The sequence below is a fragment of the Oncorhynchus mykiss genome, chromosome 22 (genome assembly GCF_013265735.2).
Source record: "Oncorhynchus mykiss isolate Arlee chromosome 22, USDA_OmykA_1.1, whole genome shotgun sequence".
Taxonomy (NCBI): domain Eukaryota; kingdom Metazoa; phylum Chordata; class Actinopteri; order Salmoniformes; family Salmonidae; genus Oncorhynchus; species Oncorhynchus mykiss.
In genome coordinates this window covers 22,043,479-22,069,313 of record NC_048586.1, presented here as the reverse complement: position 1 = coordinate 22,069,313, position 25,835 = coordinate 22,043,479, and the positions used below count along the sequence as shown (strand labels likewise).

Below are 25,835 nucleotides of genomic sequence, written 5' to 3'. Positions count from 1 at the left end.
GAGCTAAGGGATCAGTCCCTTTATAGTACAGAAAATGCTGACCACACCATTAGATGAATAGAGAAGGAGGAAATGGAGACTGCTCCAATTATAGAAAAGAAGATGAAGTTCCTTGCTTACCATTCTGTGAAACCTTTTACCAGGTCCATCTGAGAAAGATCTATTAGTACCTGTGGACAAAATGAACAGCAGATCTGTTAATACACTCAACAAGATTTGCCTAGATTTATAAAACACAAGATATTGCAATTTTAAAACAATTTAAAAACCTTTTGAAGAATCCTGTCGGAAAATGTTAACAGTACAATGTATATTCCTAAAACAAATTGAATATGATACGGTTGCTGCTTCCTGTTGTTATGATTTTTTAAATTTATAGCCAAGTGGCAAACACTGGTTCAGCATAATCAATATGCTGAAGGCCAAGACATATAAATTGCACCTCCCCCCATACACACGTAAAACACATGTTCAGATGTACTAGTGTAGTAAAATACAGTATTTAGTAAAATTCTTTTAAAACTGCTCGCACACCAATATTTACCAAGTGGTCACTCTAGACTGGAATTGATTAGCTTGTTCTACTGTTCTACTGATAACGCACATAAATTAAATCACTCACATTGATATGGGTTGATTTCAATGGAACAAAGTGTAAAAAAAAAAAAGGTTTTCTTTTTCGTATTTTTGGCGAATCATATTCTCACATGGATTTCTAAATAGAGAGTGGTGAGGAGGAGCAGCTCCGTGGACCCTTTTTGTCCAGAACTAATTTAGCCATTCACTGTAGAGCTGCTATTTTCTTGAGTTTTCTCATGTTAATTAACTTGTGACATTGCTGGATTACTCATTATACTAATTTAGTCAAATTGAATCAACAAATATGATAGTCAGTTTAAAAAGGTTAACCTCTACAGGATTGGTGGTTAATGCAATTAGCATGAGGTTGTAAGTAACAAGAATATTTCCCAGGACATAGACATATCTGATATTGGTAGAAAGCTTAAAATCTCGTTAATCTAACTGCACTGTCCAATTTACAGTAGCTATTACAAGGATACCATGCTATTGTTTTAGGAGTGTTTTAGGAGTGAGCACAGTTAGGAATTAGAAAAGTTATTAATAAACCGATTAGGCACATTTGGGCAGTCTTGATACAACATTTTGAACATAAATGCAATGGTTCACTGGATCAGTCTAAAACTTTGCACACAAACTGCTGCCATCTAGTGGCAAATATCTAAATTGCACCTGGGCTGGAATAATACATTATGGCCTCTCTCTTGCATTTCAAAGATGAAAAAAACTTTTTCTAATGTGTTATATTCTGCTACATTCATTTCACATTTCCACAAACTTCAAAGTGTTTCCTTCCAAATGGTAACAAGAATATACATATCCTTTGCTTCAGGTCCAGAGCTACAGGCATCCGTAAGCAATCGATTTTGTGTAATCTTGATGACTATAAACTTTTATACTATCCTCATCTGAGGTAAAAGGAATGTGTATTTCCTGTAAATAGTGTGTGGTGAAAACGTTAGTCGGTGTAATGTAGTAAAACATTCTTTCCGGTATAGGGGAATTAGCGTAATATGAAATAATTCAATGTCAAAATAATTATATATTTTGATTTAGGATGATGAATGAAGCACACACAGATTATTTACAACAATTACATATATGTATTACTAATTTAATAATGGAAAAAGTTAAAAAATGCTTCTAAACACAGATTAGACTAAACTCTAGACTAGAGTTTCCACAGTGACAGCAGCCTAAACCTCCCTACTAAACCTCCTAAACCTCCTTAATTGCTACCTACCATTCCAATTTCTTTCCTCTCCCGCGTGTGGAACATCCGGTTGTTTTTGACCGCCACGTCCAGCTTCCTAGTCCCCGCTTCCTCCAGGGACATGTCAAACTCAAACCTGAGAGATGTAAAAACAACATGTTTGTCAGAGACTCGCATTCAGAAGGGTGCCCTGAATGTATTTCTTAAATTTACAGAGTTTAGATGGAATTGGCCTTATGTTCATAAGCCTGGAATCGAAACTCATATGCAGTTTCACTATGCTCGGAGAAGCAGCTTAGATTCCAGGCTACCCATGGACACAAAAATGAATGCCCTCTGGTGGTCAAAGGAGGTAAGGCCCTTACTTCTCATTGAAGACAGGAGTCACCGTCTTCTTCTTCACCTGTGTTCTCATGCGATGCTTCCAGGACTGGTCGGGGAGGAGGTAAAGGCGGACGTAAGCATCTGAGCCGTCCTTGCTGCAGGCAAACAAGTTCCTGTGGAGTAAAGAGCAAAAATAGTAAGGCTTGGGTGAGAAGGACCTAGCAGAGTATGGCTCTATATGAAGGAACCAAGTGAAGAGAAGGACGTAGGGCAGAGAACATGTTCTATTCTGAATGTCTGCTCGTCCTCAGGAGTGCCATTCTAAACAACGTTAAGAGTTTTCAATTGTATTACAGAGTAAAGATCATAACACGTTTACACAATGGACTGGGTGCTAACGGTGATTTGGAAATGTCCATATGAGTGTACAGCATATCAGTATGTTTGTATCCATCAAGATATGATAAGTGTGTGTGTGTGTGTGTAGGGCCATGTACATATCTTTGGAGGGGCAGGTGGTCAAAGTGAAAAAAAAGTTTGTTCTGCTGCTGACATCTGCATTGTATGCCTACTTAAAAACAGTCAAATTGAATCCTTCTCACGTGACCGTGAAAGACGACATAAAATTAGAAAAGTACCCTGTGTGCCACTACTCATACTAGCGCTAGGCGCCGGTAGCTTCTGCTTGTGCAGCAGCAGTAGGAGGACAAGTGCAGTGTGCGCGCTCAGAGGAGCCGGAGTTTTTCAAGATACATTTTTTTTTAAATTATTAGCTAGTTTCATGGGCAATTAATTGCAGAACAAGCGAGAAAAGAGACTAAAAGAAAAATAATGTTAATTTTTAATTCATTTTTAAAACACTACCAATCTGAAAAGAGACTTTCCTCATAGGAGGGCAAAAGGTCAGATGCTCAGACACCCCTAGAACCTTATCTGTGCACGTGCCTGTGTGAGTGTGAGTGTGAGTGATAAAGACAGTACACAGATAGAGTGGGGATGTGTGGCATGATAGTAGGTTTCCCAGGCACAGTACCTGCAGGAGTTGACCAGGATGATGAGACGGCTCCTCAGGGTGACATAGCGCACTGTCAGCTGTATCTCCCCAAAGGTCCCCTGGTGGTTCATGATGTAGCTGGAGTCATTGTTAAAGGGACATTACACATCAAAATCACATTTTGCCAGATGTTTTCAGACCTCAAAAGTAGTCTTCTGTCAAGATCCCAGGCCATCTGTTTTGTAGATCCAGCAATATCCCACATTCTACAATGAATGGAAAAGATAAGCACCATGTAATTTCCAGTGCTCATCTTTTCATTCATTTGGACTGCTTCTGTACAAAGTTAGGACCTAAGACTCAACAATATGTTTGAGTTAGTCTACACCAGATGAGAAACTTTCCAGAATCAAACAAGCACAGATGAGGTGTGACTCTAAAATGGCAATACTTTATTTTTAGTGTACAAAGTCAGGACTCATCACCACACATCACTGAGTATATATATAAAAACAAACAATATACACAAATAAGACTGTTTGAATCTTAAGCCATTTATTTCAATATTATACGTAACTACCAACCAATGACCCCAACTGTGGTGCATTCATTAGTGTAGAAAAACATTTTGCAACGATAACCAATATTTTTTTTATGTTAATCTCTTTCCTTTTCGGCCCATTTGGATCCTAATGAACTGTTGATAGTAAGTTAATGACTCACTCAGGATAGGGGGCCCCTTCAGTCAAGTCAAAACGGGATGAGGCGATGGAGTTCTCCGACAGGAGGCTTTGGGAGTCGAAGCGCCGAATGTGTGCTGGGGTGGAAGGGACTGTCCTCCGGCCGTCGGCGGCCAGGAAAGACCCGTGGAGGTCGCGCACGTAATCTCCATGGAACCCATTGGTGGAACTGTTCAGAGCTGCAGCAGTAGGGGTGGTGTAAAATGAGGGGGACGGGGAGGGAGAAGGAGTAGGAGATGTGGTGGGTGGGTTTTGTAAGGGCTGGGGCTGAGGATGAGGTGGAGGATTGAGAATGATCTTTGGTTCTGGTTTCTCCAGGGTCAGGATCTGTGTTTGAATAGAGGGTAGGGACAATGTCAAGGACACTAAAAGGCTATTCGCCACTTACAGCTAGATAGTGTACAACTTGCAATAGCCCTGTCACATTTGCACATCTCTCGTCAACCACTGTTAAAGCTGAAATCCACATAAGGTGAAACAGCACCACTGTTCACCGCAGCACATATACTATTGTTTTTGTTTGATGAAAAAGAGGAGGATCATCCAGCATCGTGGTAAAAAATAAATAAATGCAGTACATACTCTGCTTTTCTAGCACGCATGCAATGATGTCCGAGGCAAAAATAAATAAAAAAATTGCTCGTTGTTTCAAGTAACTTCTTTGTTGTAATATCGCAAACGGATGTGGCAGTCAAATCTAGCCCAATCCCTATAATTTGAACCAAATAAAAAAAGTTAATCTGCAACAGAAGTGACCTGCAAGTCATTGTTCTAGCTCAAACAAGTCCAAATAATAATTGCAGGCCACAATATCCACCTGACGCCCAACCCAACTTGACACAAATCAAAGAGACTGGTCTGAGAACAGATTTACATACATCACACCTAACCATTCCATGTGAGACTATAGGGCACCAATCCAGTCTAAGCCTGCAACACGGATCCAGTCTCACCTCACATTTCGCCCCATTTACCCAACCCCTGAAGCAGAACACTGATATGTGAGCAGTTTTCCCTCACCCTGAGAGTGGCCTTCATCTTGATCTGGCTGTTGGCCCCAGAGCGCTCCAGCAGAAAGCGCTGGTCCAAGGTCATATCTGACGTGTTGAGGAGCCGGCTGAGGGGCACATTGAGTGTGCCTAGTAACGTCTTCTTATCGTGCTCTTTGACCTGTATAGAAATATAATTATACTTTTGTCATTGTATTTTTATGGCCATAAGACACAGTGGCACTCTCACACACAGAAACAAAGGATCAAATCCCATTCCATGTGCTATGTACAATGTGATACGAGCATATAATTACCTGAGTAGCCTACATGTGTTAGAGCGGTATGGAAAAATATCAAATATTCAGTATCGATCTAAATATTTGCCTCATCCAGAATTATTTTTGTTTTAAAAACAATCCCATCACTGATTACAATGGTAATTGTGTACTTTATTTCTGTTTCTACAGTGCCTTCAGAAAGTAATCACACCCCTTGACTTTTCCCACATTTTTGGTGTGTCTGAATTTAAAATGGATTAAATTCAGATGTCATCACTGGTCTACACACAATAGCCCATAATGTCAAATTAATGACATAAAAAGCTGAAATGTCTTGAGTCAAAAGGTATTCAAGCCCTTTGTTATGGAAAGCCTAAATAAGTTTAGGAGTAAAAATTTGCTTTAAACTTCTTATGGCTTGGGGGCAGTAATTCGACATCCGGATGAGAAGCGTGCCCAAAGTAAACTGCCTGTTACTCAGGCCCAGAAGCTGGGATATGCATATATCTGTAGATTTGGATAGAAAACACTCTAAAGTTTCCAAAACTGTAAAAATAATGTCTGTGAGTATAACAGAACTGATAAGGCAGGCAAAAACCTGAGGAAAATCCATCCAGGGAGTGGGATTTTTTTACGTGGGTAGTTTTCAATTGAAAGCCTATGGAGTATCTAATGGGTGAGGACCCATATTGCAGTTCCTATGGCTTCCACTAGATGCCAACAGTCTTCAGATAATGTTTCAGGCTTGTTTTCTGAAAAATGAAGAAGAATGAGACCTTTCTGTCAGTGGACTGTAGAATCATGCAGTGCTGGTTTGCGAGCGTGACCGAGTGCGCGCCCTTCGTTGTTTTTCCTTTCTATTGAATAAGCTATTGTCCGGTTGAAATATTATCGATTATTTAGACAATTGACAACCGGAGGATGAATTATAAACATTGTTTGACATGTTTCGACAAACTTTACCACTAATATTAGGATGTATTTGTCTACATGTTTTGACCGCCTTAAGCCAGTGGATTACTGAACAAAACGTGCCAACAAAACTGAGTTTTTGGGACATAAAGAGGGACTTTATCGAACAAAACAAACATTTATTGTGTAGCTGGGACTCTTGTGACTGCAACCATATGAAGATCTTCAAAAGGTATGTGATTAATTTTATCGCTATTTCTGACTTACGTAATTCCTGTACTTGGTTGTAAAATGTTTGTATGCTTTTGAAGCGGGGCGCTGTCCTCAGATAATCACATGGTATGCTTTTGCCGTAAAGCCTTTTTGAAATCTGACAAAGCGGCTGGATTAACAAGAAGTTAAATCTTTAAGCCGATGTATAACACTTTTGATAACACCGATGTATAACAATTTTTTATGAATGTTTATTATGACTATTTCAGTATTTTGAATTTGATGCTCTGCAATTTCACCGGATGTTGTCGAGGTGGGTCGCTAGCGGAACGCCTGCGCCAGAAAGGTTAACAAGCCACGTAATAAGCTATATGGACTTACTCTGTGTGCAATAATCGTGCTTGAAATTATTTTTGAATGACTACCTCATCTCTGTACACCACACATATACAGTGGGGCAAAAAAGTATTTAGTCAGCCACCAATTGTGCAAGTTCTCCCACTTAAAAAGATGAGAGGCCTGTAATTTTCATCATAGGTACACTTCAACTATGACAGAAAAAAATGAGAAAAAAAATCCAGAAAATCACATTGTAGGATTTTTAATGAATTTATTTTCAAATTATGGTGGAAAATAAGTATTTGGTCAATAACAAAAGTTTATCTCAATACCCTTTGTTGGCAATGACAGAGGTCAAATGTTTTCTGTAAGTCTTCACAAGGTTTTCACACACTGTTGCTGGTATTTTGGCCCATTCCTCCATGCAGATCTCCTCAAGAGCAGTGATGTTTTGGGGCTGTTGCTGGGCAACACAGACTTTCAACTCCCTCCAAAGATTTTCTATGGGGTTGAGATCTGGAGACTGGCTAGGCCACTACAGGACCTTGAAATGCTTCTTACGAAGCTACTCCTTCGTTGCCCGGGCGGTGTGTTTGGGATCATTGTCATGCTGAAAGACCCAGCCACGTTTCATCTTCAATGCCCTTGCTGATGGAAGGAGGTTTTCACTCAAAATCTCACGATACATGACCCCATTCATTCTTTCCTTTACACGGATAAGTCGTCCTGGTCCCTTTGCAGAAAAACAGCCCCAAAGCATGATGTTTCCACCCCCATACTTCACAGTAGGTATGGTGTTCTTTGGATGCAACTCAGCATTCTTTGTCCTCCAAACACGACGAGTTGAGTTTTTACCAAAAAGTTATATTTTGGTTTCATCTGACCATATGACATTCTTCCAATCTTCTTCTGGATCATCCAAATGCTCTCTAGCAAACTTCAGATGGGCCTGGACATGTACTGGCTTAAGCAGGGGGACACGTCGGGCACTGCAGGATTTGAGTCCCTGGCGGCGTAGTGTGTTACTGGTGGTAGGCTTTGTTACTTTGGTCCCAGCTCTCTGCAGGTCATTCACTAGGTCCCCCCGTGTGGTTTTGGGATTTTTGCTCACCGTTCTTGTGATCATTTTGACCCCACGGGGTGAGATCTTGCGTGGAGCCCCAGATCGAGGGAGATTATCAGTGGTCTTGTATGTCTTCCATTTCCTAATAATTGCTCCCACAGTTGATTTCTTCAAACCAAGCTGCTTACCTATTGCAGATTCAGTCTTCCCAGCCTGGTGCAGGTCTACAATTTTGTTTCTGGTGTCCTTTGACAGCTCTTTGGTCTTGGCCATAGTAGAGTTTGGAGTGTGACTGTTTGAGGTTGTAGACAGGTGTCTTTTATACTGATAACAAGTTCAAACAGGTGCCATTAATACAGGTAACGAGTGGAGGACAAAGGAGCTTCTTAAAGAAGAACTTTATGAACTGGTATAATTAATTCTGAAAATGTGTTTTGTTAGATGTTTTGAATCTGCAAAAGTGGTTCCAGACAATCTTTAATTTACTACGATCTGAAAGCCCTCCAAACCATGGCTTAATTATATACTTTTGAGTAATTAAACTCACTGGTTTAGTTTTGGTTCTTCAAATGTTTATGGAATATTTTTTTACATTTTATGTTCATTTTTAAATAATTGTCCTATATTAAAAATACAATTAGTTATTTAATATCAAAGGAAATAATTGCCTTTAGTTGACCATCTTAAATTGGACTAGTTTCAAATAATCTACAAAACACAACTATTTTTGGCCAAGGTCTGGGTAGACAGACCACTTGACTTGTTCCACAACCCAAAGATTCCTTGATGTCATTCCAGACTCCCTCTGCCTACCCAAGGACGTCAGAGGACAGAAAATCAGTTAACCACCTAACTGAGGAACTCAATTTAACCTTGCACAATACCCTAGATGCAGTTGCACCCCTAAAAACAAAAAACATTTCTAATAAGAAACTAGCTCTCTGGTATACAGAAAATACCCGAGCTCTGAAGCAAGCTTCCAGAAAATTGGAACGGAAATGGCGCCACACCAAACTGGAAGTCTTCCGACTAGCTTGGAAAGACAGTACCGTGCAGTCTCGAAGAGCCCTTACTGCTGCTCGTTCATCCTATTTTTCCAACTTAATTGAGGAAAATAAGAACAATCCTAAATTTATTTTTGATACTGTCACAAAGCTAACTTAAAAGCAGCATTCCCCAAGTGAGGATGGCTTTCACTTCAGCAGTAATAAATTCATGAACTTCTTTGAGGAAAAGATCATGATTATTAGAAAGCAACTCACTGCCTTCCTGAAGACAAACAATGTATACGAAATGCATCAGTCTGGTTTTAGACCCCATCATAGCACTGAGACTGTACTTGTGAAGGTGGTAAATTACCTTTTAATGGCATCAGACCGAGGCTCTGCATCTGTCCTCATGCTCCTAGACCTTAGTTCTGCTTTTGATACCATCGATCTCCACATTCTTTTGGAGAGATTGGAAACCGGAATTGGTCTACAAGTTCTGGCCAGGATTAGATCTTATCTGTCGGAAGGATATCAGTTTGTCTCTGTGAATGGTTTGCCCTCTGACAAATCAACTGTAAATTTCGGTGTTCCTCAAGGTTCCGTTTTAGGACCACTATTGTTTTCACTATATATTTTAACTCTTGGGGATGTCAATCGAAAACATAATGTTAACTTTCACTGCTATGCGGATGACACACAGCTGTATATTTCAAGGAAGTGGATGGCTGCAAACTTTTTACTTTTAAACTCGGACAAAACAGAGATCCTTGTTCTAGGTCCCAAGAAACAAAGAGATCTTCTGTTGAATCTGACAATTAATCTTAATGGTTGTACAGTCGTCTCAAATAAACCTGAAGGACCTCGGCGTTACTCTGGACCCTGATCTCTCTTTTTACGAACATATCAAGACTGTTTCAAGGACAGCTTTTTTCCATCTACGTAACATTGCAAAAATCAGAAACTTTGTCCAAAAATGATGCAGAAAAATGTATCCATGCTTTTGTTACTTCTAGGTTAGACTACTGCAATGCTCTACTTTCCGGCTACCCGGATAAAGCACTAAATAAACTAAAGTTAGTTTAAATACGGCTGCTAGAATCCTGACTGCTAGAATCCTGACTAGAACCCAAAAATGTGATCATATTACTCCTGTGCTAGCCTCCCTACACTGGCTTCCTGTCAAGGCAAGGGCTGATTTCAAGGTTTTACTGCTAACCTACAAAGCATTACATGGGCTTGCTCCTACCTATCTCTCTGATTTGGTCCTGCCGTACATACCTACACGTACGCTACGGTCACAAGACGCAGGCCTCCTAATTGTCCCTAGTATTTCTAAGCAAACAGCTGGAGGCAGGGCTTTCTCCTATAGAGCTCAACTTTTATGGAATGGTCTTGCTACCCATGTGAGAGACGCAAACTCGGTCTCAACCTTTAAGTCTTTACTGAAGACTCATCTCTTCAGTGGGTCATATGATTGAGTGTAGTCTGGCCCAGGAGTGTGAAGGTGAACGGAAAGGCTTTGGAGCAACGAACCGCCCTTGCTGTCTCTGCCTGGCCGGTTCCCCTCTTTCCACTGGGATTCTCTGCCTCTAACCCTATTACAGGGGCTTAGTCACTGGTTTACTGGTGCTCTTTCATGCCGTCTCTAGGAGGGGTGTCCCTAGGAGGGGTGAGTCACTGATGTGATCTTCCTGTCTGGGTTGGCACCCCCCCTTGGGTTGTGCCGTGGCGGAGATCTTTGTGGGCTATACTCGGCCTTGTCCCAGGATGGTAAGTTGGTGGTTGAAGATATCCCTCTAGTGGTGTGGGGGCTGTACTTTGGCAAAGTGGGTGGGGTTATATCCTTCCTGTTTGGCCCTGTCCGGGGGTATCATTGGATGGGGCCACAGTGTCTCCTGACCCCTCCTGTCTCAGCCTCCAGTATTTATGCTGCAGTAGTTTATGTGTCGGGGGGCTAGGGTCAGTTTGTTATACCTGGAGTACTTCTCCTGTCTTATCCGGTGTCCTGTGTGAATTGAAGTATGCTCTCTCTAATTCTCTCTTTCTCTCTGAGGGCCTGAGCCGTAGGACCATGCCTCAGGACTACCTGGCATGATGACTTATTGCTGTCCCCAGTTCACCTGGCCATGCTGCTGCCCCAGTTTCAACTGTTCTGCCTGCGGCTTTGGAATCCTGACCTGTTCACTGGACATGCTACCTGTCCCAGACCTATTATTTGACCATGCTGGTCATTTATGAACATCTTGGCCATGTTCTGTTATAATCTCCACCTGGCACAGCCAGAAGAGGACTGGCCAACCCTCATAGCCTGGTTCCTCTAGGTTTCTTCCTTGGTTTTGGCCTTTCTAGGGAGTTTTTCCTAGCCAACGTGCTTCAACACCTGCATTGCTTGCTGTTTGGGGTTTTAGGCTGGGTTTCTGTACTGCACTTTGAGATATCAGCTGATGTACGAAGGGCTATATAAATAAATTTGATTTGAGTTACCATTCCTCTTTTAATAAACATTTTAAAAAGCTCATCTCCATTGCTATGGAATTAAAATACACAACTTATATAACAATGTTAATAAAATGTTACTCAAGTTATTACATTGTTAATCAAAGCGGCATAAGTCACTTGCAAACAAAATATGAATTTTAAGTATCCAAGTAAGGAAATATCCAAACTTGCCTTGTTGAAAATCGACAACAGCCAAGGTACAGGTGGAAAATAATGTTAATTTGTATTGCGAGTAAACTATCCCTTTAAAATTGGTACATTTGTTTGAAACAAGACACTTTATCTGTACGTGTGTGTAGTTCGAGGAGTAAATCTCATTGGTTGGTTTGATAATCTACTAGTTTAACTAATCGTAGTTGAAGGTGGAAAATCCAAATGTTTCCGAAAAGTAGTCACTTTGTGCAATCTGTATTCAGATATTTGTAGTCACCTCTAAATGGTAGTAAACTTATTTTAAAAAAAGATGTTACTATTCACAAAGCATAATTGATACTATAGTTATCCCAGGTCTGATGTCTACAGTAGTACAACAGAGAAATGTAGTAAAAAACAAAAAAAATAGTAGTAGTAGAAAAATAAAGTAGACCTGAAATCATAAAAACAGAAAATTAAATTTAAAAGACTACAGACTATTTGCCCATTATATGACATGATCAGGTCTATGTGTGCACTGACTACTACCAGTGTGAAGGTTTCTTCCTTACTTTATCATGAGGGTTGTATACCTGAATATTCAGTCGCTGGTTTGTTATGCTGTGCACAAAGAAGGTAAAGCACTCCTCCCACACAGGGTCTTTGGATGCAAACACCACCTATAGGAAGGAGAGGGGAATGACAATAAAGAGGGGGCACAATGGAGCCCTTTTCTCAATTGGATTTCCTCGACTCCTCATGTCCTCCTCCTCGTCCTCTCCGTGCCTCTTTTTGAAAACATCAGAGGGAAGCGAGGAAATGTGGAAACAAATGCGCTTGTAAGAAATTACTTTGTCTCTTCTCTAGTGTCTCATCAGGCAAATTACGTTTACAGGAGTGGAATCCCAAAATACACAGTGTACAAAACCTGTTCTTTCCGTGACACCTGTTGACACCTGTTATTTCCATGACACAGCTTTCAGCTGGATTCATCTGGTCTGTCTATGATCCCTTATTGATGTCACCTGTTAAATCCAACTAAATAAGTGTAGATGAAGGGGAGGAGACAGGTTAAATAAGGATTGTGCCATTCAGAGGGTGAATGGCAAGACAAAATATTTAAATGCCTTTGAACGGGGTATGGTAGTAGGTTCCAGGCACACCAGTTTGAGTGTCAAGTACTGCAACGATGCTGGGTTTTTCACGCTCAACAATTTCCTGTGTGTATCAAGAATGTTCCACCACCCAAAAGACATCCAGTCAACTTGATACAACTGAAGCATTGGAGTAAACATGGGCCAGCAACCCAGTGGAATGATTTCAAAACCTGTTCTGAGGGCAAAAGGGAGTGCAACTCAATATTAGGATGGTATTCCTAATGTTTTGTACACTCAGTATTCACACACAGTATGTGTGAAGTGGTAAAAATAAATGTAACTAGCTGCACTATACATTTTACAGATAAAAGGATAAGTAATGTATTACTTTTTTAAGATGTGCAAAGTTTTCTCCTCTGAGAAAACAGCTGTTTCAAAGGGGGTGTGGCTGATTTCAAAACTCTTCCGTGGTAGGACACACCTTTAACATCCTTTGCTGGAGGGGGCAAACAAGGAGAAGAGGAATCTCCTCATTTCACCTATTAAAGAATTTAAACTCCTACATATGGTGACCACTTATTGGTTTCCGGGTCACGGAGGAGAGGAGGAGTTGAGGAGAGAACAGATTTTTTACCCAATTGAGGAAAAAAAAAAATCGAAGAAAAACACCTGTTACAAAATTGCAAAATTCCAGGAAGTAAAAAAAAAAAAAAAAAAAAAAAAAAAAAGTTTTCCCAGAAAACCCAGGTCTGAAGATTCCTGGAATCAGGATAGGAGAAGCAGGAAATTCTAGGAGAAGCAGAAAATCCTTAAATTCAGGATTTTAGGGATTTTAGGGGCCCTACCTGTAAGATACAAGTAACTGCCAAAATAAATAAAACACTAACATAAATTGTCTTAATAGGGTGTTGGACCACCATGAGCAAGAACTGCTTCAATGCACCTTGGCATATAATCTACAAGTGTCTGGAACTCTATTGGAGGGATGCAACACCATTCTTCCTCGAGAAATTCCATAATTGTGTTGATGGTGGTAGTAAACGCTGTCTCAGGCACCGCTCCAGAATCTCCCATAAGTGCTCAATTAGGTTGAGATCTGGTGACTGAGACAGCCAATGACATATGGTTTACATAGTTTTCATGCTCTTCAAACCATTCAGAGACCACGCATGGCATTGTCATCCTATGGGGGCATAGGCATGGTAGCCAAGCATTTTTATACATGACCCTAAGCATGATGGGATGTCAACTGCTTAATTAACTCAGGAACCACACCTGTGTGGAAGCACCTTTTTTCAATATATACTTTGCATCCCTCATTTACTAAAGTATTTGCATTATTTTGGCAGTTACCTGTATATAGAATGGTTAACGGCAGATACAGTCAGTTGAATGATGCAATGGACAAAACGTATCAGTGGGGGATATACTATATTTAATTAATAGAAGTCACATCCACCTGGCATGACTATCCCTACAATGCAGCAGCATTCAGTATTAACATACCTTGCTTTTCAGATTCTGTTCATCAATGGAGAACTCCACATAAGAGTTTGGATTGTTGTGTCTCCTTGTGAACTATAGATTAAAAGAACATTAACATTGATATAAAAGAGGCTCAGATATGAGTGTGTCAGTGTGTGTGTGTACAGTGAGCTCCAAAAGTATTTATTGGTATGGCTCTGTACTCTAGCACTTTGGAATCGAAATGATACAATGGAGGTTAAAGTGCATTTGCTGTAAATTTTGGTTGTGTTTCAGATTATTTTGTGCCCAATAGAATTGAATGGTAAATAATGAAATTGTATCAGTTTAATTGTAAATTATAATATATTTCTAAACCAGTGGAGGACAGCTCGTAATAATGGCTGGAACAGAGCAAATGGAATGGCATCAAACACATGGAAACCATGTGTTTGACGTATTTGATACCATTCCACTGATTCCGCTCCAGCCATTACAACGGGCCCGTCCTCCCCAATTAAGGTGCTACCAACCTCCTGTGTTCTAAACACTTCTAAATTAATGTGGATGCTACCATGATTACCGATAATCCTAAATGAATCATGAATAAATTATGAGTGAGAAAGTTAGACGCACAAATATCATACCCCCAAGACATGCTAACCTGTTAGCATTTTTGGGGGGTTATGAATCATTATTCACGATTCATTCAGGATTATCCGTAATCATGCTAGCATCCACATGAATGTAGAAGTGTTTAGAAACATATTCTATTCTTATTTACAATAAAAGTGACTCCAAAATAACACAATATATATTATTTACCATTCTATTGGACACAAAATAATAACTTGACTACTTTCATACTGTACAGTATAAGTGAATTTGTCCCAATACTTTTGTTCCCCTAAAATGGAGGGGACTATGTATAAAAAGTGCTGTCATTTTTTTTTTTTTTTAAACCTGACAGTCTGCACTTTAACCTCAGTCATTGTATCATTTCAAATCCAAAGTCCTGGAGTACAGAGCCAAAACACTGTCCCAATACTTTGAGCTCACTGTATTTTTAAATTAACCTGCATAATATTCACTTCATTACTTAGAACCTGTACTTGTCCAACTCCAAATCAGAGATTTCAATGTCAGGAACACTCAGCGGAAAAACAAGAGATTTCACAAAAGTTAGGTAAACAAGCTTCAGCCAGGTCTGACATGTCTGGTTTATGAGTGGCGGAGCGCTCTGGAATGTTCTAGTTTACCTGCATGCAGCTCCCATATTGGTTGCCTTGAGTCTGCATTCCACTCACATGAGAATAATATGAGCTAGGCTCACGTGAGCAAACAGAGGAATGCATCAGCTCATAAGAGAAAAGGTGCTCTCTGTGTATATACACACACACTAGCTGCTAGCACACTATATGACCTAGAGAGGGGAGCCTATAGTGTTAGCAGACTTCAGAGAGGGAAATGTCAATACTTCTTTAACACGGGGATCTACACTATACTGTATAAAAGGACACAAATGCACAAACAGATGAAATAATATAAACTGTGCTACACCTGGCAGCTTGTTAATGTTTTCATGCTTTAGAGAGAGAGGAGCTCTAGACTAATCATCACAACATACAGACAGTGGAGATTGTCCTCTGACTAATCAACCTTCAGAAAAAGTTCTGCATTACCACAGGTCAAAGACAGAACTCGCTGCCTACGGTCCAGAAAGGGACCTTACTTATGCAAAAGGCATTTTCTATGACAGTGTTTAACACTTTCCCCGAAGAGTGACATCAGCGAAACTGAAGATTCTCACAGCTGTGTCACAGAGTGACCAGGAGGGGGAGCAGAGGAGGGGAAGCAGAATCAAAAAGATCAAGACAGGGCAGACAAAGCAGGTATGGGAATGAATACAACCGGTCACACCCTCATGACCTGCCTTCTCCAGAAAAACAGGAAACACTAGTGCTGTACCAGGTACTGTGCACAACGGAAACCATTTACTCCAAACAGAAAAGAGTTTGTTGGACAAATTCATGTAGGTCCCTCCCTGTTTTGTTCTGTTTGCTGCTGTTGGCTTCCATTTGGTTTCTAGTGAACACAACCCTGGAGTACCAGTAGCAGGCCATTCAACTCTGCCTAAGTCATATTCATTAGGCACCAAATGGAAAACAGACTGAAACAGGGAGGAACTACCTGGACATGTCCAATAAGAAACGAAACATTTTAGTTTCCATTGCAAAATGATTCAAAATGTTGTCCTTTATGTGCCCTACTAAATACGACCCATGCATGTGGTCAATCTTACCCTGGCATCTTTGGCGTGCTTCCCATCCTTTTTAAAGTGGCTGAACTCACTGTGGTCTTTCTGTGGTAGGCAAATAAATGGATATTAATAGTATACAATATATATTTCAGATAGAAAAACAAATACTGGCATATGCCTGCAATGAAGTAGAATGAAGAGCATGTATAGAGCAAAACAAATAAATGTAGTGCATGTATCAAAATAACACATTTAAGGGCTCTATTTTCAGCTGGCGTTAAGCAGTTGTCAAATGCACATTCTTTGCAATTTTGACCTGTTAAAGCCGGCACGGTTCCGTTTTCAAATCCTCGAGCCAGGATTAGTAATTTACTTTGTACATGAGCACGCCTGTGCAGAGGTGGGAGAAGTGGTAATATCTGAGGTGTGTCCTTTGGCTCGTGAGACCGCTTTGAAATACATCTTAAATCACCAAAGCTTTATTAAAATATCAAGTTTGTGAGTATCCCCTAATCTATGTAGGCTACTGTACATTATTTGAGCCAGTTCCTGTTATTATTTTGGATGTGCGTAAAAAAACCCTCCATGTAGGTTATATGCCCATCATGGAACGAGAGATGACATGATCTGGTGACACTGGTATTTATTTTCCTGTAATAATTGCTTGTTTTCCATTTCATTTGATAAAGAAAAAAAGCCCTTACAGGCTACAACTACCCTACTATAATGAAAGAAGGTTCAACAGCAATTAATCTGGTGTCTTTCTTATCCTAGCCATGCATTAGCCAAGTAGGCTATCCATAAAAGGTTTCTAAATGGTCTACTCGTGAGGCTTTTGCCATCATGCTTTTGCATTATTCACAATTCACATAGGTCTACCTGCAGCGCATAGGCTACTCCAGTCTGTTTATATCCATCCTGATTTCCAAAGAGCGCCTCTTGTATTCAAATTATTCAGTGCTATAACACCATATCAACGGTAGGCCTAGGCTACATCATGCTTATTGAGAACATATTACGGGAGCCTAGTATTTTTTATTTGAGGAGAAGTGCGATGCGTAAAGGCCCATAGTCATTGAAGCCAATTACAACAATGTTGACTGTCAACACTCCAAACATCTTGAGAAAACATTGTTTTTGTTATGTTGCTATTACATGTTACTGTAGCCTATGCTATTTAATAAACTCAATTACTGCAGTGAAAATAGCAACAATATTTCTGACACACCCCCAGACCCAGCCAGTGCTAATATTTACCATTGCGTTAGGTTTGATAAAATAGAGCTCTAAAATGTTCAATGCAGAAGGCCACGTTTTATGACAGAAAACTTGAGCACAATTGACCTTTCGCTAAGCCCCGCCCCTCTTGGTACTGTTGCAACCTCGGACAACATCTGCAAAATTTGACCGACCACCATCTTTGTCTACACCAATTCGGCATTATTCACACCCTCTTAAGCCTTAGTCCCACCCATCTCTCTAAGGATTCACATGTGAGGCCATGTGCTAAACAGAGTAGTGTAGAGTAGTGAACAACCAAAGATTTCAAAAACTAAAAATAGTGAAATAAGTAACCTACAATAAGGAAACCGCCAGGTAAAAATACACTTTATCTAGTTCTTGGCCTATATCCTAATCTGACTTCGGTGCAGGTCATGTTGTTCTTCACATTACAGTCTCTGTATTTGATATAGTGTGTGTTTACCAATCAAAATGTATTTGTCACAAGCACATGATACAGCTATAAACGGTACAGTGGAATGGTAACTTGAAAATTTGCATAGTAGCAATATCACAAAATGAAAGGGTACAGATAAATGTTTTTATAATTATTAGATGACGCTTCCCGAGACACTTGTCTAAATTGATGGGTCATGTGAAAGAAATGCTATAACCCCCAGACACATCAAACTAAGTAGATGGGTCACTATTGTCTAGACATGTACACATGTTCATGAAATACAATAGATGGCTGTAAAATCACCCCCAAACAGTACAAACTGATTGTCATAGTTAGCCACCATGCATGAAATGCTGTAGTATGAATCTGCAGGTAGCTAAAGCTAACCAACTAGGTTCAACGTTTGCTAGCTAGCTAACATTAGGCAATGCAAATGGGTTTCTGAGATAGAAATAACATTACTACACAGATCATACACCTTGGCTAGCGAGCCAGCAAGCTAATGTTTGTTAGCTTGACTTGAAATGAAAATGACTTTCCGACAAAATTAGAAATGTATAATTTCTGAAAATGTAGCTAGACTCTTACATGGGATGAACGTTTCACGGCAGACTGGAACCACTTTAACTAAGTAAGACATCTTGTGTAGTTACAGTGGGGCAAAAAAAGCATTTAGTCAGCCACCAATTGTGCAAATTTTCCCACTTAAAAAGATGAGGCCTGTAATTTTCATCATAGGTACACTTTAACTACGACAGACAAAAAGAGAAGAAAGAAAATCCAGAAAATCACATTGTAGGATTTTTAATGAATTTATTTGCAAATTACGGTGGAAAATAAGTATTTGGTCACCTACAAACAAGCAAGATTTCTGGCTCTTACAGACCTGTAACTTCTTCTTTAAGAGGCTCCTACCTCAAAACAGTCACACTCCAAACTCCACTATGGCCAAGACCAAAGAGCTGTCAAAGGACACCAGAAACAAAATTGTAGACCTGCACCAGGCTGGGAAGACTGTATCTGCAATAGGTAAGCAGCTTGGTTTGAATAAATCAACTGTGGGAGCAATTATTAGGAAATGGAAGACATACAAGACCACTGATAATCTCCCTCGATCTGGGGCTCCACGCAAGATCTCACCCCGTGGAGTCAAAATTATCACAAGAACAGTGAGCAAAAATCCCAGAACCACACGGGGGGGACCTAGTGAATGACCTGCAGAGAGCTGGGACCAAATTAACAAAGCCTACCATCAGTAACACACTACGCCGCCAGGGACTCAAATCCTGCAGTGCCCGACGTGTCCCCCTGCTTAAGCCAGTACATGTCCAGGCCCGTCTGAAGTTTGCTAGAGAGCATTTGGATGATCCAGAAGAAGATTGGGAGACTGTCATATGGTCAGATGAAACCAAAATATAACTTTTTGGTAAAAACTCAACTCGTCGTGTTTGGAGGACAAAGAATGCGGAGTTGCATCCAAAGAACACCATACCTACTGTGAAGCATGGGGGTGGAAACATCATGCTTTGGGGCTGTTTTTCTGCAAAGAGACCATGACAACTGATCCGTGTAAAGGAAAGAATGAATGGGGCCGTGAATCGTGAGATTTTGAGTGAAAACCTCCTTCCATCAGCAAGGGCATTGAAGATGAAACGTGTCTGGGTCTTTCAGCATGACAATGATCCCAAACACACCGCCCAGGCAACGAAGGAGTGGCTTCGTAAGAAGCATTTCAAGGTCCTGGAGTGGCCTAGCCAGTCTCCAGATCTCAACCCCATAGAAAATCTTTGGAGGGAGTTGAAAGTCTGTGTTGCCCAGCAACAGCCCCAAAACATCACTGCTCTAGAGGAGATCTGCATTGAGGAATGGGCCAAAATACCAGCAACAGTGTGTGAAAACCTTGTGAAGACTTACAGAAAACATTTGACCTCTGTCATTGCCAACAAAGGGTATTGAGATAAACTTTTGTTATTGACCAAATACTTATTTTCCACCATAATTTGCAAATAAATTCATTAAAAATCCTACGTGATTTTCTGGATTTTTTTTCTCATTTTTTTCTGTCATAGTTGAAGTGTACCTATGATGAAAATTACAGGCCTCTCTCATCTTTTTAAGTGGGAGAACTTGCACAATTGGTGGCTGACTAAATACTTTTTTGCCCCACTGTATATATAAAAAAAATACAAATAAAAAGAGTGTGACATACACCTAGCTTCCTGAAATGGGTCACATTTTCCAGGGAAGCCTAACTACCCATTCCATCACTGGCGAAATCCCCACAATGATTTCAAACTGTGTTTCTTATATACAATGAAATTAAAACAGACACCCAATAGTTTCCTGATTGACTGTCATTACAATTGCTTCACAGGAATCTAGTAATGTTCTGTTTGTAGTGTAGCTAGCCACTGAACGGCTCTGAATTCACTGTCAGCATGCAGTCAAAGCTATAACAACTTTTAGAGATAACTAGTGCGCTCAAATCGTATCCTAATGCCGACAGCAGATGGGAGTTGTATTCATAACATTGCTAACTTAGTTAGCTAACATTCATTTTGAGAAACTGAGAGCTAGTTAATAACCAGCTGAGCTAGCAAACAATGTAACAAAGGTTTAATTTCAGATTAGAAAAATACTCCATCAACAAGCTCTGCATTTCAGGAATCACAGTAGCAAATACACCTGGTGCACTGTTTAAATGGCTAAATAATTGAACATGTATTTTTTGAAGAAAATTCTCAGTATTTGCCATAGCCTTCACTGGCTTTCATGCGATTTAAATGTGAGCTTGTCCGAGGACTCGACGACAGTTGTTATCCATTGGAGCGCTGTGAATGGTTGCCCAAAATTCTGAGGCAGATCTTTGCGAAGGGTCAATTGCGATGGGTTACGAATGATGGTACTGGTGATGATAATCTTCAATAAGGGGATTACATTGTAACATTTATATTTGATTGTCATCGGCCTATCACATGATGTTTATGCAAAATTGCTAACTCTTTGTTATATGCATGTGCTAAGGCACCCTGGGGCATTCCGATTGAGTGGAGAGTGTCTTGTTAGTGCTCAGCGAATGTGTACTAATGTTTTCATAACCGAATAAACTTGGTTATCGCATCTTATATTCACATCGCAGACTGTTTGTGCTAGTTAACATGTGAGTCTCCGTGGCTGTACAGGCTTGACAGAGGTACTTACTGGTAGATTTGAGGCATTGTCTAGGTACACAGCAAGCATAGCACAAGCACAGCCATCAGATTTCTATAACGGAAAAATAAAAGAAATATACAATATTCGTCAAAGGTTGTATACGGTTAATAGGCACATTTGTTGTTTTCCTTTAGCGCCCCGGGCTGTACAATATGAAAAGACATATCAGAGCTTCCACAACACGGTTTGGGTGAGTCAGCTCAACCGCTTAAGAATGCTTATAAACTGCTTAAGAGTGGTTATAAACTGCTTAAGAGCGCTTACCTCCACTAGGAGTCCCGGGTCAGTTTGTAGAGAGAGCCACTGCAGTTTGAGATGAACCTCTCCACTCGTCACATCATCCAGGGGGAACCACTATGACAACGAAATGGGAAGAGTTTATTCATCTGAACCGAGATGTTATCACCCTCAGAACCTCTCAAAATAAGGCTAGTCAACTCCAGACATGGAGGGCCAAAAGTTCTGCTAGTTTTCTTTTCTACCTGATAGTTGATGTATTGATTTATATCACTGATTGGCAAGAGAGTCTTCTCATTCCATTCTTTAGATACCAAAAAGTAGAAAACACACTGAAACCGGGAGACTACCTTAGCTAATAACAATAATTTCTATTTGTATCCACATTTTAAAAATGTGTTCCGTTGTGTGCAGGGCCATAACCAGGGTTTGAGTTAGTGAGGTCCTCCCTGGACATTTTTTGAAAGTTGAATTTCATTTACTGCATTTCTACACAATTAAAAATGTTAAAATTCTATTTGGAGAACAGCAAAAATGACCCCATCCATTATCACCTTAGCTGCTGTAGGTTCATTCACCTCAGTTAATTAGAGGTAGAGAAAGACAACCAGAAGTATTTTGGCCTTGCAGGACCTGAGTTGCCTATCCCACAACTTAAACATTCAATGTGACCTTCTCACCTTATCCATCTCTTTTTCCTTCTTCACTTCTCCAAAGTCCAAGCGAAACCTACGATGGATAAATAAGCGCTCAAATGGTCAAAGTATCTAACCAGGGCCATGTTCAATAGGCTTTGTCACACAAATGTTGTGGAAAATATTCCAGATAACGTCATGAATAGAGCCGAAATGATTCCTTACTCTACATTGTCAGAGGCATATGTTCTACATGACATATTTCTATATGAACATTCCACAACCTACTTGTGCACTACTGACTGTTTGACATAGGTCAGCAGTCAGTGACAAGTGGGCGTAAGAAATCAGAATGGGGAGGTTGTGTCTATTCTCGTGCACATAATAAGTAGTTTCCTCACTTTCCCAGGATGTCATCCTTGTCAGTGTCCTCGTCAAACACATCCACCTCTAACTCCTGCCCAGGGGCCTCGTGTACCACAAACTGCAGTTGACAAAAAAGGGGATAAAAAACAACAGAGTAAGAAATCATATATTCAAATATATATTATATGGTAATAAATAAAAACAAAGTTTGTATAGACAAAGGGGAGAGAGAATGGGTTGACTGCACGATCGTGAGTGTGTGTGACTACATTTACAGTAGGAGGATTTTCAGGAGTCCCTACCTCATAAACTTCGTTCCAGCGTGGGTGCAGGTTCTCCTGGATGGTCTTGCTTTGGAAGTGGATATTGCCGACCCTAAGCACCGCGTAGGGGTCAGACTTGCCCTTCACCATTCCCATCATATAAGTGTCCTTCGCTATCAGATCCCGGGCCTCCAGCAAGTGTACCCTCACAACTCCCTAAAACATCAAAAAATACTGTAGTTACAAAAAAAGTACAAAACACAGCAAGATCTTACTGCACACACCCACTAAAATACAAATTTAACAGAACTAGCATATTTCTAGACCCCCAAAATATGAACACAAGTTAGCCAGCAACACAGGAACCAGATTTGATTAACAGATTTTTAGAGATATAGAAATATTTGAAGACCCCATTAAAACCAATGTTTGGTGTCAAATCTTGTTCTGACATTTCATAGAAAATTACAATTTAATGGAGCCACTTCCAATCATTGGAACTGTGCCATAGATGTGCCATACACCCAAATTGTGTCTATCCATTCTCCTGTGTTGTCCGACCAGAACACCTACTGTACTGGGCCTTTGGCACTGACACAGGTCTCAACACAGTGGAGCATCAGTTTACTGTACTCACACGAGGCAGGGGGAACCTCATCTGGTCCACTTTGACCTGGTCTATGAGGGGGATACACATGCGGTTGGGCAGGACCATAAGGGAAGCGATGATGTCCATGATGGCTGGCTCAGACAGGTGACTGTGGAGGTGAAGGTTGAAGGGCAGAAGTCACTTCAATCTAAAATAGTGATTTTGAAACTGATACATTCAGACCAAAAAAAATCTGAATTTGTAGAACTCTTTTTCAAGGAAAAAAATGCTAAATATATTTTGTACTTGTATGGAAACATACAAAAAAACATATTACCTTAGACCTGGAGTGTCTAGGAGGTTGGTCAACCCTGTCCAGTTGATTTGTAGGGTCTGAAAATTAAACCATTTTGAATTTGATAACTTTAAATGAAACAGGTCCCATACTCATTAGTGACATGGTAGGGTTTAAAAAGTTATAGCCTATACTACTAGCCTTGGTCCTCCTGAAAACAAAAATATATAACATTTAGTTAAATAACAATAATAAAGAGGGTGAACGAAGGTAGCTAAAGTTTTTTTTTTTTAATCTCTGGGTGTCATAGGTATAAATAACAAACAGAGCCATCTTTCAGAACCCACCGGCCGACGAATGAAGAACATAGTGACTCCTCCCACCAACGGGGCATTTCCAATCAGAGGTTCCAGAATGACACGCAACATGCCTTGAAGCTGAAAAATAAAAAACATTCTGACATGATTAGAAAAGGGCTGATATAGATCAATTTAAAGATCAAAACCAGTTTTAAAACAGTTCCTCAAGAGGGGAAATTTCTCTTCAAACCAAAAAAGCTAATTACACACAATGCAAATTGAACACACGGCTTGATGTGTGAGGAACAATGTGACGTAACCTGTTTGTCATGATAACAATGTTCAATTTTGAACCACAGTCATCCTAGGCTAGCATAGGGTGGTTGCATGTGCCAGTAGGACATGGAGCCAAGCTAGATGCCACACAAGAACATCGGATGCCTACCCGAATACTTTTGACCCCAGCAGTGATGGGCGGCTTCACCTCTGTGTCGATGTCCACATCCCCATCGTAACTGTGAAGCAAAAAGCACTGTCAACAGCACAAACATATCTGGGACCAAGCTAAATCCAAAGCCCTAATAGTTTACAGGGAGTCATAGAACGGACTACAGTACCTTGTTATGGATTTTCTGGGACAATAAAACTACTACTTCTGCTGTACTCCTAACTACAACATGCATCTTGATTCTACTAGCCAATGTAGGCCTATTGTGTCTTTATTGTGCTGTACTGTGTGTTATTGATTCGATTTTGACTACTACTATTACCTTATGTGAAGGTCCATAACCACCTGCCTCTTGTCCACTTCATGGGTGTACACTTTAAGTCCAGTGATTCGGAGGGGCTGAAATTAGGAGAATATATATATATATATACACAGTGCCTTGCGAAAGTATTCGGCCCCCTTGAACTTTGCGACCTTTTGCCACATTTCAGGCTTCAAACATAAAGATATAAAACTGTATTTTTTTGTGAAGAATCAACAACAAGTGGGACACAATCATGAAGTGGAACGACATTTATTGGATATGTCAAACTTTTTTAACAAATCAAAAACTGAAAAATTGGGCGTGCAAAATTATTCAGCCCCTTTACTTTCAGTGCAGCAAACTCTCTCCAGAAGTTCAGTGAGGATCTCTGAATGATCCAATGTTGACCTAAATGACTAATGATGATAAATACAATCCACCTGTGTGTAATCAAGTCTCCGTATAAATGCACCTGCACTGTGATAGTCTCAGAGGTCCGTTAAAAGCGCAGAGAGCATCATGAAGAACAAGGAACACACCAGGCAGGTCCGAGATACTGTTGTGAAGAAGTTTAAAGCCGGATTTGGATACAAAAAGATTTCCCAAGCTTTAAACATCCCAAGGAGCACTGTGCAAGCGATAATATTGAAATGGAAGGAGTATCAGACCACTGCAAATCTACCAAGACCTGGCCGTCCCTCTAAACTTTCAGCTCATACAAGGAGAAGACTGATCAGAGATGCAGCCAAGATCACTCTGGATGAACTGCAGAGATCTACAGTTGAGGTGGGAGACTCTGTCCATAGGACAACAATCAGTCGTATATTGCACAAATCTGGCCTTTATGGAAGAGTGGCAAGAAGAAAGCCATTTCTTAAAGATATCCATAAAAAGTGTCGTTTAAAGTTTGCCACAAGCCACCTGGGAGACACACCAAACATGTGGAAGAAGGTGCTCTGGTCAGATGAAACCAAAATTGAACTTTTTGGCAACAATGCAAAACGTTATGTTTGGCGTAAAAGCAACACAGCTCATCACCCTGAACACACCATCCCCACTGTCAAACATGGTGGTGGCAGCATCATGGTTTGGGCCTGCTTTTCTTCAGCAGGGACAGGGAAGATGGTTAAAATTGATGGGAAGATGGATGGAGCCAAATACAGGACCATTCTGGAAGACTCCTGATGGAGTCTGCAAAAGACCTGAGACTGGGACGGAGATTTGTCTTCCAACAAGACAATGATCCAAAACATAAAGCAAAATCTACAATGGAATGGTTCAAAAATAAACATATCCAGGTGTTAGAATGGCCAAGTCAAAGTCCAGACCTGAATCCAATTGAGAATCTGTGGAAAGAACTGAAAACTGCTGTTCACAAATGCTCTCCATCCAACCTCACTGAGCTTGAGCTGTTTTG

General features: G+C 40.3%; 1 protein-coding gene across 6 annotated transcripts in view; it reads right to left on the bottom strand.

Annotated features, from left to right (window-relative positions):
• The window catches only part of esyt3 (extended synaptotagmin-like protein 3), a 40,867-nt gene that overhangs the window by 6,925 nt on the left and 8,107 nt on the right, over positions 1-25,835 (bottom strand). For 2 of the 6 annotated variants that reach the window (XM_021579281.2, XM_021579282.2), the window contains exons 4-22: positions 24,437-24,513; positions 24,112-24,181; positions 23,715-23,804; positions 23,410-23,465; positions 23,121-23,241; positions 22,523-22,699; positions 22,256-22,338; positions 21,900-21,948; positions 21,247-21,336; positions 20,971-21,033; positions 16,131-16,190; positions 13,871-13,942; positions 11,840-11,947; positions 4,871-5,020; positions 3,834-4,177; positions 3,150-3,248; positions 2,158-2,289; positions 1,823-1,928; positions 121-170 (exon numbers count right to left, since the gene is read on the bottom strand). In XM_021579281.2, the coding sequence (XP_021434956.1) occupies positions 121-170; positions 1,823-1,928; positions 2,158-2,289; positions 3,150-3,248; positions 3,834-4,177; positions 4,871-5,020; positions 11,840-11,947; positions 13,871-13,942; positions 16,131-16,190; positions 20,971-21,033; positions 21,247-21,336; positions 21,900-21,948; positions 22,256-22,338; positions 22,523-22,699; positions 23,121-23,241; positions 23,410-23,465; positions 23,715-23,804; positions 24,112-24,181; positions 24,437-24,513 (1,997 nt within the window). Of the gene's footprint in view, positions 1-120; positions 171-1,822; positions 1,929-2,157; positions 2,290-3,149; positions 3,249-3,310; positions 3,377-3,833; positions 4,178-4,870; positions 5,021-11,839; positions 11,948-13,870; positions 13,943-16,130; positions 16,191-20,970; positions 21,034-21,246; positions 21,337-21,899; positions 21,949-22,255; positions 22,339-22,522; positions 22,700-23,120; positions 23,242-23,409; positions 23,466-23,714; positions 23,805-24,111; positions 24,182-24,436; positions 24,514-25,835 lie in introns of those variants that run through there. The other 4 variants (XM_021579283.2, XM_021579284.2, XR_002470226.2 and 1 more) reach the window with 3 other exon arrangements.